General features: G+C 35.9%; 1 protein-coding gene across 2 annotated transcripts in view; it reads right to left on the reverse strand.

The window, feature by feature from the left end:
• InR (Insulin-like receptor) overlaps positions 1-11,060 on the reverse strand; it is a 152,488-nt gene extending 141,428 nt beyond the window's left edge. For both annotated transcript variants that reach the window (XM_088259517.1, XM_088259516.1), the window contains exon 1: positions 10,922-11,060. In XM_088259517.1, coding sequence (XP_088115643.1) covers positions 10,922-10,989 — 68 coding nt within the window. In that variant the 5' untranslated portion in view covers positions 10,990-11,060. The remainder of the gene's footprint in view (positions 1-10,921) is intronic.
• Positions 11,061-14,354: the final 3,294 nt, after the last annotated feature.

A 14,354-nucleotide genomic window follows, 5' to 3' on the forward strand; every position in this document is an offset into this window, starting at 1 on the left:
ATTCTATTTTGCAAGTATATTAGTCACTGTGCGCTTGTAAACAAGAGAAGAGACTAAGAAAAAGAGATGATTATTGGTCTAAAATAATAGACTCGTTCCTCTCGCTAGGCGTCTTCGCGCATAATGTACCAGCAAAACGAAATTCTTGAAATAATAACACTCTTGTATGTGTAAAAAATGGAATCATATGAAAGATAATTACATAATATATTTTTCTAGTGATGGGAAAAGCATTTTTTTCAATGTAATTTTTTTACAGTGGAAGTCGGTAATGACGCCGGTTTGCGGGCGTTGCATCTGACCCGCGTTATAAACGAATGGTCCAAAATTATGAAAAACAAAATATTTATAATTTTCATAAAATATAAATAAAAATCATATCACAACCACTTAAAAAATCAACAATCTCTTTTTTTAAGAAAATAAATTTTCAGGAAAATTAACTGGATATTTTTTACTGGGTCAAAATCTTGTTCTGCCTCCAGCCATCCAATCGCAGACTCTAATCCTTAAACTGCTTCTTGATATGTTGGAATAACAACTGACTTCTCTTATCTTGTCTTATCCTCTTGTGTTCGTCGACTGCCTGTAAATTGGCTTCGTTGTTTACATTTTGGACTATATCCTCATCTGTGACAGAGTATTTCAGGACGTGACAGATTATTACGGATCTTTTTCGGTTGGGTCCTCACCAAAATATTTTGTTAACAAGAACTTTAATCTGTATTTCTTTTAATAATAATAATAATAATAAAATTGGATAACTTATATAGCGCCATTTTCGTAAAAAAATACCTCAAGGGCGCTTTACGGTGAATGAATTGGGGAAAATATTATGGTGGAAATGATTTAGAAAACAAATGTGTTTTTAGTCTTTTTCTAAAGATCATCTCACTCTCACTATTTCTAACCATTGGTGGAAGAGCATTCCACGCCGTCGGTCCTGCAACAGCAAAGGCACGCTCGCCAAATTTAGTGCGTTGCTTGCGAGCTGGTAAGATAACTTTGCCCATTGCAGATGTTGTAGCCGATCGAAGCGTGAGACGTCTATCAACCAATTCATCTGGAATACACAGCTCCTTAAGATACTCTGGAGCCATATTGTGTATTGATTTATACATGAGTAGGCAGAGTTTATACTCAACCCTTTCGGGAAAGCGTAACCAGTGGAGTTTGTGAAGTAGTGGGGTGATGTGACTGAATTTAGAAATTCCAAAAATTAGTCTCGCTGCTGCGTTTAACACTGATTGCAGTCGAGTCATTTTATTGTTTGGTAGACCCGTGTATATACCGTTACAATAATCTACTCTCGATATTACAAACGCATTTATTAATTGACGGGCAGCATCAACTGGCAGATTCTTGCGAATGCTTTTAATTTGCCTTAGCTGATAAAAACATGTACTTGTTGTTTTGCTAATTTGAGTCTCAAGGGAGAGATCAGAATCTAAGAACACGCCGAGCAGTTTGACGGCCGGTGTAGTGGTACTCTTTGGATTGAGTGGTGTCGTGTTATCAATCAAATTCTGTCGTTTAGGTGTGGCTATCCAGAGATGCTCCGTTTTGGACGGGTTTAACGTCAGTCTGTTTTCAGCCATCCATTCTCCTATTCTCTCAATGCACTTATTAATAGAGTCAACAAGTTTATATTTTTCCTCCGGCCTACAATAAAAATAAATTTGAGTGTCATCATTAGTTTATTTGTTGGATTTTAAGGTCTATTTTATTTACCTCGCAGTGCTTGTATGTGTTTTTTACGCTGGGTGCCTTCAAATAAAAAAAATGACAAAAAAAGACCCTCGGCATATCCGAATGCGCGTTATAACCGGCTTCTACTGTACTTCGTGGATGTATGGGAGTCGCGTGTGTGCGGTGTTACCGCGCGTCCTGCCGTGATTTACTATCCAAACAGTGTAAGCTCGCAGCATCTGCCCCTCCGACTCGCTTCCTCCCCCCGAAAGCTGCGAGTCCTACACGCGGCAAGCCTACACGCTGGCGCGTGACGTCGCTCATCTTCCGCGAGCACTTACGGTACGCCAAGACAGACACGTGAAATGCATTCTATATTTATTTATACGTTAGGAAACTGACAGCATCCGTAACTAGTAAAAATATGGCATAAAAAGCCACTTGGAAAGCAATCAAGGAATAACTTTTTTTTTAAAAAAACATTAAAAACAAACATGTTCAAATGAAAATTTGAATCAGATTAATGCATTTAGCACACGCCATCGTTCCTAGGTCTTATTTTATGATTATTATTTTAAAATAATAAATTCATGAAATGATTTATAATCAAAGACGAACAATTGTTTTTCTTAGAAGCAAAAAATCTTTTATGAATTTACATCATGTTTTAATGAAAAAATATTTACATTAAAAATAATATCTATGTAAAATAAAATTATATGTGTGTGTATAAGTGTGTAGAATAGTTTCATCTGGCAGGAAAAGGGTTAATGATTGTTAATAAATCCCGTAAAATGAATAAATGGACATCCTGAATACTAACGACTGTTATAAATCCGTGCCAAGAAAAGGCAGCGGGGTGATGCGCCCCGGCCGAAACACGGAATTCACTCGCGAGGTCATTGCACCGAGTGCGTATTCCCCTAAACCTGACTGCGAGTCGAACCCGAGTCAGAGGCAGATCTCTTGTTGACAGTTTTACTGCTCCGCCGCCCGAAGGACCCGGGGAATGTTAGGAATTCGTCAGGAGCGGGTACCGTCAACCGCGGACGACCGAAATACGAAGGTACTCGTATTAGGGACACACGTGCTTTCATTCTTGCATACGAGAATAAGTACACGCTGAGAGGGTGACAGCCATTATTAGGATTGATAATGTTCTGGCGGATTTATATTCCGCAATCATAGCCATAAGTTATACTTGCTATATTCATAGAGGAAAATTAGTTTTTGTCAATACCAAGTATGTTAAGAAAACTCAAAATAATAAGAAGCGAGTCTAATTAATTACTTTTGAAAACAGTCGACATTATTATCGAGTCATAATATAGTATACGGTAATTAAAAATAAATAAATTTTGTTTTCTATAAATTTCAAAACCACAAAATAAAGGTTAAAAAAATATATATATTTTTTTGGGTGCTATTACATGCATTTCTAAATCAGTATAAGGCGAGACAAACCAACGTTTTGTCACATGCTGGTTTAGGCGATTATTCAATAAACTCTGCATAGTATTTATCATTTTACGCATGATTGAAAATTTGTTAACATTACTTAAATTTTGACAACACACATTTTTTCCAAAACAATCTTCACAGGTATAATTTCAGATTTAAATTATAATATGTTTGTAGTAAGTTACCTGAGACATTTGTGAATTTGTGAGATCATTTTTATAATTGTTCGGAAAAGAATTGTAAATTTTAAATAACGATTTATCCTCTCTCTGACACATTAACTATTATTTATAACATTTTGAGTGTGTCCAAATACTTGTTCACAAAATCTGGATTATCTCCAATTACAGGGTTATTTTCATATTATTTTTTGACATCTCATCAAAGATGAAGAAGAATATGGAAGTCCGTAAATGCCCAGACTTCCATATTCTTCTTCATCTTTGATGAGATGTCAATTTTTTTTAACTATTATATTTAAATTTGAATTTTACCCGTAGACATTGATGATTGTGTAACTATCTATACGTAAATATCTAATTGTAAAAATGTAAAATAAGTACATTTTAAAGAGACCTGAGATCGATTATTAACAAAAACAGCACTCTATAAATTGATCAAATGTTAAATGTTAAAATCAAACACTGATTTTTTTAGTTTACTATTTTTTTAGTTAATTAAAAAACATTTTTAAAAAAATGTGACAATTGTTTTGCCTAATTATGGCATTTTCAAACAAATGTCAATATTCGTTTGAAAATGCCATAACTAGGCCAAAAATTGTCAAATAATTAATTTTTATGTATTTTTTAACAATAAAATACAATTCAGTGGACTCAAAAAATCAGCGTTCGATTTTAACATTTAGGGTAAAAATAATCATAGATTGTTATAATTGATTTTCTGCACCGAATTTGAAGCACGGCTACTAATGAAGAGGGGGCTGCATATTGAACCCTAACTTCGGTTATCTACGACAGATTTAAAGTTGATTAAAACAAAAGTCGAGGTACATTTCGGTTTGTCGGAAAGGCGCATAAATATAAACGGAACACGGGGACTAGCTTGGATTGTTTTTATGTCGCGTTAAACTTTTATCTTCCCACTAGACTTCAACCGCTTGAGTAAATAGGAGAGGAAATGCCGAGCGGCTTCCACGCCTAATCTCACCTTCCTCTCCCTGCTCTACTCCTACTCTCTCGATCTGCGTTTCTCAATATTTCAACGTTCATTCATAAACACTGGCGTGACACGAAAACATGGCTTCATTTAAGACTAGAATTCAATAGTAGAAATACAATTTCAGTTTAAAAATGTTGAATAAAAAAAGACTACACATGCATATAAGAAAGACTATATGCACCGTTTCCTACTCTATACCGCGGCGTACATTTACTAAAATACAGTTATTTGAAGTGTGTAAGTTGTTTAATTTTATAAAGATTATAAAATGTGCCACAAAGTGTCTGCGAAAAACATTATATTTTAATATTTTAAAATACAACGTGATTTAAAGGACATTTTTATATCGTAATTTTAATCACCCCATAGATTAAAATAGAATTCCGATCAAACTTAACTCATTTTCCGTATATTGTCTCTTGCATTAATTACGATATTCCATTATCATGAGCTTTTGGTTTAAATTCTCAAAATATACGTGGAAAAAGTTCGCAAAAAAGGTGTTCAGACTAAAGGCTTTACAAAGTAAAAAGAAAAGGTTCAGAACTCAAAGGGTTGGTTTGTTTTTACTTTGGGAGGGCTCGAAAGTTTAGAGCGAAAGTTTGCCCCATAAATGAAACGTTCATAATACAATAAAGTAAATTATTATAACGGAGTGGGGGTGTTGATTGGCTGACATCAAATTGAATTTTAAGTTCAATGAGCGGTGTTCGGTGGTGTGAAGTCGAGTTATTATCGTAGCGGATCAAGTAACACAACCACCCCTTGATACTAGTCCCCAGCCCCCAGCCTCTCGAAACTCTCCAATGCTATTCATACGCAACTCCATGCCAAAGAGAGAGGCATTTTTTAATTGTTTTATTGAAGAAGTACTTGCTACCCTAACTTGCTGTTGGATGTTTCATAATGTAAAAATAATTGATGAATAATAAACGCAATTATCTACATAAACAAACTAAGTGACAATTTTTTTCATTTGTTATATTTTTAAGTACATTATAACCATTACGTACATACATATTATTGATTGATATTTTTTTTATATTCATTTCTCTTAAAGTCAATTTAATATGACAGTTATCCGCCTGCCTTAGTATTGTATTTAGCGGGTTTAAATACCGTGCTGGAAGTTCCGAGTTCAATTCCGAGGGAGCACGAAATAAATTTTTGTCTTGAATGTTTTTTTTTTTCGATACGTTGTGGCACATTTTATAAATTTTATAAAATTTTGCTATTTACTACCGAAGTAAAAAAAAATATTTTAAAACGATATTTAAAAAAAAAAGATACAATAGACGCTCCTTCAGCCCTATTTTCATTACACATTTAATATATATCTGTGATAAAGCAATACTTTTACGGAAAGGATAGTGAACGTCTGGACAACAATACCATCGCACCTAGCTGCCGTTGCAACTCTTACCCACTTTTATTTATCATTATTATTTTCTATATTCCAAACTAAGAATATATTTAGCGTTAGATAAACGTAAACAGTCCAAGAAAAACCAAATTTATTCAATTTAGTAAAAGTAATCATCACACTGCCGGAAGAAATTATTTCAAAAGATGGCATTTTGTGTCGAGTTCGTGCGCTCAAAAGATGCAGTGTCGCAGAAAAAGAAAGAGAGTTCATATAGATTGGAGGAACGAATAACACGATTGGACTTGAATATATATATTTATATATAGAGGAGTAATATCCTCTGATATCCGATACGTTTATCCCCCCAATCCCGAAAATCACGGAAGCTTAGAAGCTTAGAAATCATGGGATTTTAGGTAATGAGAACTTAACGCCTTTTCGTAAATAATTCTGTTTTTAATTATCAACACAATATTTTGATTTACAAAAAAAAATCTTGGCCACGGCATATTTTTTTATTGTTTATTTTATAAACTATAAGGTGACTTCGACATTCGAATTCGAAAAAGTATTTTCAAACCGATTAAAAAGTAACGCTTTCAATATAGAACACAAAAAAATAATTGTCAATGTTATCATTTTTAGCGAAAGCGATATTTTTGTCCCCTAAATATACTTACGTGTGTTCTACTACTCACCGAACAGAAAAATATTAGAGGTAACAACATGTTGATATTTTGGCGGGAACCTTTTTATGCTTTGCAATACATGAAATAAAATTCATAAAATTCATTCATAAAATTTTACACATTTTTACTATTTTTATTATTAAATTAAGCGTAATTTTATTTACGTTTAAAACTGACAATATTAAAACTCATTTCGGACACAAAATATGTTTAAATCACAACTTCATAAAAACGCATGAAACGCACATTTTTAGTCGGTACTTATGTTCAATTAACATGTAAAAGAAACAAAGACAGCTTTTTACAATAGACAATAATCTGTGAAAAGAAATTGTAGGTAATCTTATAAAAACATTCCCAGACATGAAACATGTCAATATTGAGTGGGTAGAAATATTTTTTTAATAATTTCATAAATATTTAGTACTGATCAATTATATTTTTTAAACGGAATACGTTATAAAATTTATACAAATGCCTGAAGATCGCATATCGAATATCCCATCTCTACGGCAAATGTTTTACTTTCTTCTCGAGTGATTTGAATGTTTTTTTTTGTAATATACAAAAAAGTACGAACACTAAAAACATGCTAATTAATATAAAAAACGAAAACGAGCCAGTTTCATTTACTCCTTCATGTACTTTTTTATAAAGTGGGGGCGTAATGTACACAAAAAATCATCCTCCAAAATTCTAATGATTTTTTTTTACTGGAATACAATCGATGCTACGTACATGCGTGGTGTTCGGATTGCAGCGATGTCGGCGGATTATAATAAAGATAAATATTACACTACACTATTCACTACACGTTACAATTTCACTATTTGTATGGATTGTTTAGCTCGTGGCAGCAACATCCTTCCTTGTGGCGAGGCGTGGAAGGACTGTGAAGTGCCCTGCACCAACTACCGTTCCATTAATTTGCGACAATTTACTTCGGCGGTAACAAAAATTTCGTTGTTTTTCGCAAACCGAACACTTAGAGCGTTTGTACACTGCACGGAATTTTACCGTCCGGCACGTCAGTTAGGATATAAAACGAACAATTGGCTCGGATTGGCTTGTGCTTTTGTCCATCTTTCTTCGGATCGGAGCTCTTGATCGGTGCGTGAACACGTTGCGCGTAAATTCGATCACGCTAAACTGCCGTAGTCGCTTTCATTTTTCAAAACCGGACTGCCGGACGATAAAATTCCGTGTAGTGCACAAGCTGCCTTAGGTTCTATACCTATTTTTTTTGTTTATCTTTTATTCTTATTGGTCTATCTATTTAAACCTGGCCAACAAAAGCGCAATGAATGAATGTCGTACCTAATAATCACACATATTTATCCATTCGGTGCAGTGTGGACGATTTTCTTACATCGAAATATCGACGCGATAGCAGATATGAGTTTATTATTCCACCTTAGAGGTCAGGGGTTCTGTAAACGGACCGATGCAAGTTTAACATTCAACCGGTAGTTTGGTGGAACTATTTGACTGGCTCCATATTAGGCTCAGGGTTTAATGGATATTGAACGACTCGTCGATATCAGTTTGCGCTGCACAGAAAAACAAACTAGAAATCACAATTATACAATAGATTGGTACACTATTGTGTATTTATTAAAAATAAACAGAATTAATCAATAACTCGACACATCGCTCACTCCTTTCAACAACGTCATATATCAAAAACCGTCGATTTTCAGATTTCGGAATGCCCAGAAAATGTACTATATCCTAGCAAAAGCGACATATGTTTAACCTAAGATTTACACACGCTACAGGGCAAAAAGTGTTGTTTTTGCATTTTGAAGAAAAGGTATTGTTTAATTATTTTTTTTAATGTACTAAATACTTTTCAAATTGAGAAAAAACATTCAGGTTTTACCTTAAAAGATCTCGGCTGCCCAAATTTAAAACACAGTAAGGGACATTTTTTTGTAGTAGGAATTTTTTGCATTTTTGGACTAAGTAGTCTACTTAGTCCATAAATGCAAAAAAAAACTATTACAAAAAAATGTCCCTTACTGTGTTTTAAATTTGGACAGCCGATCTGTTGCAAAGTAAAAACATTAATATGTGGCTTGATATTCATTTTTTATACATTTTATTATATTTTTAATTTTAAAAACGATCTCCTGAAAAATCAAGTTTTTTATATATGACGTTGTTGAAAGGAGTGAGCGACATGCTAGAACTATCTAGAAGGGTTAAAAGCCATAAAAAAGAAGAAGAAGCAACAGAATAAAGAGAAACGCTGCAGTAAGCCAAATATTTGGAATTTTTAAATGCAGCCTGAACTGGTAAGGAATTTTAAAAAAAAAGAAAACTTGGCATGATCAAGTATTTCAAATACAAATAAAGTAGTCAGGTCAGGAGTTGGAATAATCGGCGTGTATGGACGAGGAAATGTATTAATGTGGAAGACGCGAAGATTGTTTGCAAATACATATTGGTGTGGCGTTCTATTCTCTCTGCCCACCCCTGCGAAGAAGCGGCGTGATAGTTAGTTAGTTACGAAAATAACGGAGTATCTAAAAGAGCTGTGTATTCCGAACGAATTGGTTAATAGACGTCTCACGCTTCGATCGGCTACAACTGCTATGGCCAAAGTAATTTCAACAGGTCGAAATCAGCGCACTAAATTTTGCGAGCGTGCCTCTGCTGTTGCGCAGCGATGGCGTGGAATGCTCTTCTACCAGTAGTTAGAAATAGTGAGAGTGAGACGATATTTAGAAAAAAAAACATTTGTTTGCTAAACCATTTCCACTAATCTTCATTTTCCCCAATTCATTCATAGTGAAGCGCCCTTGAGGTAGTATTTTACGAAAATGGCGCTGTATAAATTATCCAAAATTTCTACTACTACCATCACGCCGTTTCCCAGTAGGAGTATGAAGAGAGGATGGAACGCCTTCTTGAAACACACTCTTCTGTCCTGACATACACCACTCTCTTCCTTCACATCCATACATCTAGTCAATACATGCGCTCCGATCCGATTTGACACCACCAGATTTTAGGTTCTGATTGATCTGATTCCCCACATATATTTTCTTAGTCATTCTGTCGCTATCCATTCGCTCCACATGTCCATACCACCTTAAAGAAAACTTCTTAATCTTTTCAATTATCCCTTGTCCAGCCTTACATTCCTTTCTTATATCTTCGTTTCGTGTCCAAAATTATTATCATTTATTATTTTAAACTTGCGTTCTCAGAACTGCCATGAGTACCTACGAACTATGCTTCAATTTGCTTAGTCCCGAGTTTTAAAAACGATTTCGCCTATTATTAGAAACATTTTGCACAAAAAATGTTGTCAGCGTCTCGCATCGATACCTGGAATTTGTAAGGGGAGGAAAAACCTTCCGAGGGTCCGGTACCTACCTGAACCTATATTATGCACATGCCTATCGACTTGTTTACATTCAGAAACCGAGGGATAAATATTTAAAGAAATAATAACAGAAAAATAACAAATTCTTAAAGAAGTTAAGAACTATATTTTTTAGAAGTAAATAATAAATACAATTGTAAAATATGGTAAAAAAATACATCCACGAATAAACTTCTTTTTGAAGTTGATTTTGTGATGGTCATTAAATCATCGAAACAAATGAAAGATAATAAATAAAATATCACTTTAAAAAACAAAACAAAATATAAATCTAATCTTTCGTACACTTCATTAAATTATATCTGTTTTAAATAAGTTTTACTTAGTACATACCATTATTTATATAAAGAGTGATATTTAATGAATAAATATTAAATTAAAAATGGATAGATTTTACCAAAAGGTGCCGAATCATTTAATGAAAATATAATATTTGAATTATTTTGGAAATTACTAAAAAAAATAGTCAACATCACAGCGTTCTGTTTTTTTTTTTATCATTTTTAGTCGTGAAAGTAGGCAGGCAGATTTATGTCTAGGCTGGATAAAATTTAGCCATAAATATCTCGAACACATTATTATTTACTTTGTGGGGGTAATAATAAGTATTGTGTATATATTGCGTATTAAATGGATGGTCCCGCATTTCCTCTTAACAGGGTAATAAATTATGTTGACAATTCGGAATGGCTTCTGTATCGCGTATATAATAATAGTCCATCGCACAATAGCGTCACTCGGTATATGGAAATAGCTGCAAAATCCATTATTGTTATTTGTAGGGCTCGGGGTTAGGGGAGTGAAGGAATGCAACAGTTTATTGACGGGCACGGCAGGTAGGGCAGTACCGCGTTACCATACCGATAATGCGAGGTATTACCGGTTAGAATGAACAAAAAATCTCTAATCAAACAGATAAGATAAATTACGCGGTTCGCTGAATTGATTATGTACACACCAAAACAACGTGTTTGCGCAATGATCATAACAAGGTTGCGGAACTAATCTGTACTTGGGCATGTTGACGTCGCTCTCGCGCTCGCGGCTCGGCGGAGGCGGAGGGAAGCGTCGTGTTGTTATTGCGGAGTCGCCAGCGCGACCCGCACGACGTGACAGTGCACGGAGCGACGAGCCACTTACCTAGAGTCCTCCGAAGGGACGGAGCGGCCGGAATATACTCGTGAAGAATAATTCCGCGGACTTTCCATCGAAACTGAGTCAAATAAACAATCCAAAGGCGCGAACAACGTTCAAAACACGGAACTACAGCGGCGAGTTCGGAAACGCGCGACGCCGGTGTTACACTTTTTACGCGCTATTTTAGTGTGGAACCGCGTCATAACAGGATGCGTGTGCTCGCATAGCGGTGTGGTGGCTGGCGCGCGTGTTTTCTGCGAGGCGATGTAAACACCGGGCCATGCCGGCACTCCGCGTGGCGGCCGGGTCGCCGGGCTCCGGGCTCCGGGCTCGCTGCACTCGCGCTCCTGGCCGGCCGGTCGACACTCACTACCGAAGGTATTTCGGTTCGTTACCGGAGCGAACCGACCGAATCCTAGAGGCCGGGATGGCGGCAAACGGCCCGAGAATCACAATCACAACAATGGCCGCCGCGGGGCTCTCCGCACTCCGCACGCACCGCGCAGGCGGGCGACGCGAACGCCCTAAACCAAAACACAGTATGTACCCTCTTCCCGCCAATATCACGGGAGAGCGGCGGAATGGCGCGTAATTTCGGGATAAAACACGCTCGAATTCATTCGACACTCTGCGACGAGCGAAACTATCGCGAGAACGCACGAGGTAAACATGTTAAAACGCTCGGTCGTTCAACCGAAGGAATCGAACAAAACATACAGCGCGGAGACGTCGTCACAGTCCGGTCGCGGAACGTAAACTGAGGGAGGGGCGGGGCCCCGCCCTCCGCGCCGCGATCCCCCACCACACGTTGAACCCACGCTACTACAGCTCTCGTAAATTTGGAAGATGTTGCCTACTACGCGCGCGCCCGAGTAGGGAGTATAGCGACGGAGGATAGAGGTTGTCAACCTCCGTACTCGGTAAACACTACTCGCTACTCGCTGTTCGTCACTCGCCACTCGCACTCGCCACTCGCCGATCTATTGCGTCGTATTTGGGGCTCGAGTGAACGACCACACTTCCGACTGACAAATGCGGGACATTTCCGCGAAACTTTGTCACGGGGGGCAGAGACCTCATTTGTTCTCTAAATGCTTAATGGTTAGGCAAGATTCCAGTTTTTAAAAAGCAATAATTGTTAATCATGTATCACATAATAATTAAATCTTGATCATGGAATATTTTCTATTGACATAACACGGAATTGTTTAAATTATGTATATATTACGCATGCATATACAATTTACACGAACGGTAGAATAATATAGATATTGACAAGGTGATGGAAAATGGAAATGTGTAATATATTTGCATTGGAACGGTTAGCCTTTATTTCTTGCGGGATTATGAGTTATATTTTGCCGATGTTTATTGAATATTTAGTGTCCATTAGTTAACTGCGCAATAACATAACATCCGAATACCTTACGCACACGTAATTTATGTTAACGAATGATCGATAGTTCCACTAAAAATTGTGCACTTATATAAGCTGAAAATGAGTCTGAATTTTGAATTCTGAAAATTTTGGCTGAAGTATATTAAACTTCTCATTCGGTTGTTATCATATCGATAGTATCAAACAAAACTAATTCGTGAAACCAATGAGCAAAAATTCTCGAAGCTGGAAGATGTGAATTTAAAGAGTAAGAGACGATTCAGCTCCAGCAGAATTTAGTATATTCATTCAAAGTAGTTGCACTAAATATTACCTGAAAGATAGATTGGACGTGGAAATTAAAATTCGCCGTAGACATCACAAACCATCATATGGGACAGAAAACCCACATCGTTTACTTTATCTTGCTTGAACATCCAAAATGCTCCTTACTATAGATAAATAAAATAAGTGCATTTGATTCATCTCTTTTGTGCTCCTGTGGCCCAAGGTTATACTACTAAACTCTTATTCTGGCCCCTAACCACACCCAAGTAGTGCATAAGGCACTGCATCAGGTGGATGCAATTTCAAATCACAACATGATCCGTCCTGCGCCCATGATTCTGGTATAAAGTAATGGGGTACGTTTAATTGGATGCAGATGAGATTAAAGAAGTAACTTAGGGCTAAGAGCATTACCAAATTTGGATAAGAAGATTGAGGGTAAATAATAGTTAATATTGGAGAAAAATAAAAGGGTCTTAGATTAGTTATGTAACATTGTAGAGTACGCTCAATTTTTTATTTATTTATATTATTTTAGAAATCGTTCCATTTAAAGTCGAGTCAAATTTGATATCCGTGTTGGTCACACTTGAAAGAGGAGTGCTAAGGGTTAAATGTACAAAAATACCTATTTAACATAAGTATATACTTTTTCTTCTTCTTATTTTGGAACATATATTTTCAAAAGGTTTTACTCCTGCGATGATGGAGTCCAACTTCCTACTATCCCTCCATCTCTTTAGTGGTCTTCTTGGGAGGTGATGACCAAGTGATAAAACAATAATTTTAGATAAGTTATATCCAAAACACAGAAGTATGTAGGTAGATCCAAAATAGATCGCATCATTTGGCCATTTTGTATTTGATTGCATGTCATGAACAATTTTACCACATAAAATTAAACAACTAGCTAACTCACCCATCACACCGCTTCCCCACAGGGGTAAGCAGAGAGAATAGAACGCTACACCAGGCTGTCTTTGAAAACAATCTCCGCCTCTTCAACATTAATGCATTTCCTCATACATACCCGGCAATTAATTCATATAATTTTATAAGTAAAAATTGTGTGATATGAAATTTTAAAATACATATTTATTTTTTAAATTATTTGGTTCAAGTCGAAGAGAACGAGGATTGTAAAAATCACCACTTTCACCCTTCGAAAATAAGTATAGTTCAAGTTGACGCTTAAGTAAAAATATATTGGACTCCCGAATCACATCATTCGGCCATGGCGTATTTGATGTCACAAACAATTTTCTTTATAAATGTAGTTTCATAAATATGTATTGTAATATGTGTCCTCGGCACAGGAAATCCTAGTGAGGATATATTATTATATATATTAAATATAAAAATCAAACATAGATTTATAGAGTCTACTCTTTGTTATAAAAAACACATAAAAATTTTATTTGCGACCGTTGATTCGCCTTGTTATAGCATTTTCAAACTTATGTGGAGATTAAATGGGCTGAGAGTCCTTATATATAGCTATACAACTCTACGTACATAACTAATGTGTATTTATAATTTATGGGAGAAAATAAAAGTTAAGACATATTGTTGTTATTTTTTATTGTGTATTATGAAACTGATAAATAATTTAGTTCGCGTTTTATAATAAGGTCATGTTATGTTAGGTTAGGTAGGTACATTGTAATTATGTGTATGATAAAATAAGTAAATAAGTATATTACGTTTTCCACGTCCCCAGGTTAGGGTAGGTCACATTATTAAGGGTGTGAGGAGGACAAATTCTTGTTA

This window comes from Brachycentrus maculatus, unplaced genomic scaffold (genome assembly GCF_059751285.1).
Source record: "Brachycentrus maculatus isolate JH-2025_06_01 unplaced genomic scaffold, ASM5975128v1 h1tg000117l, whole genome shotgun sequence".
NCBI lineage: Eukaryota > Metazoa > Arthropoda > Insecta > Trichoptera > Brachycentridae > Brachycentrus > Brachycentrus maculatus.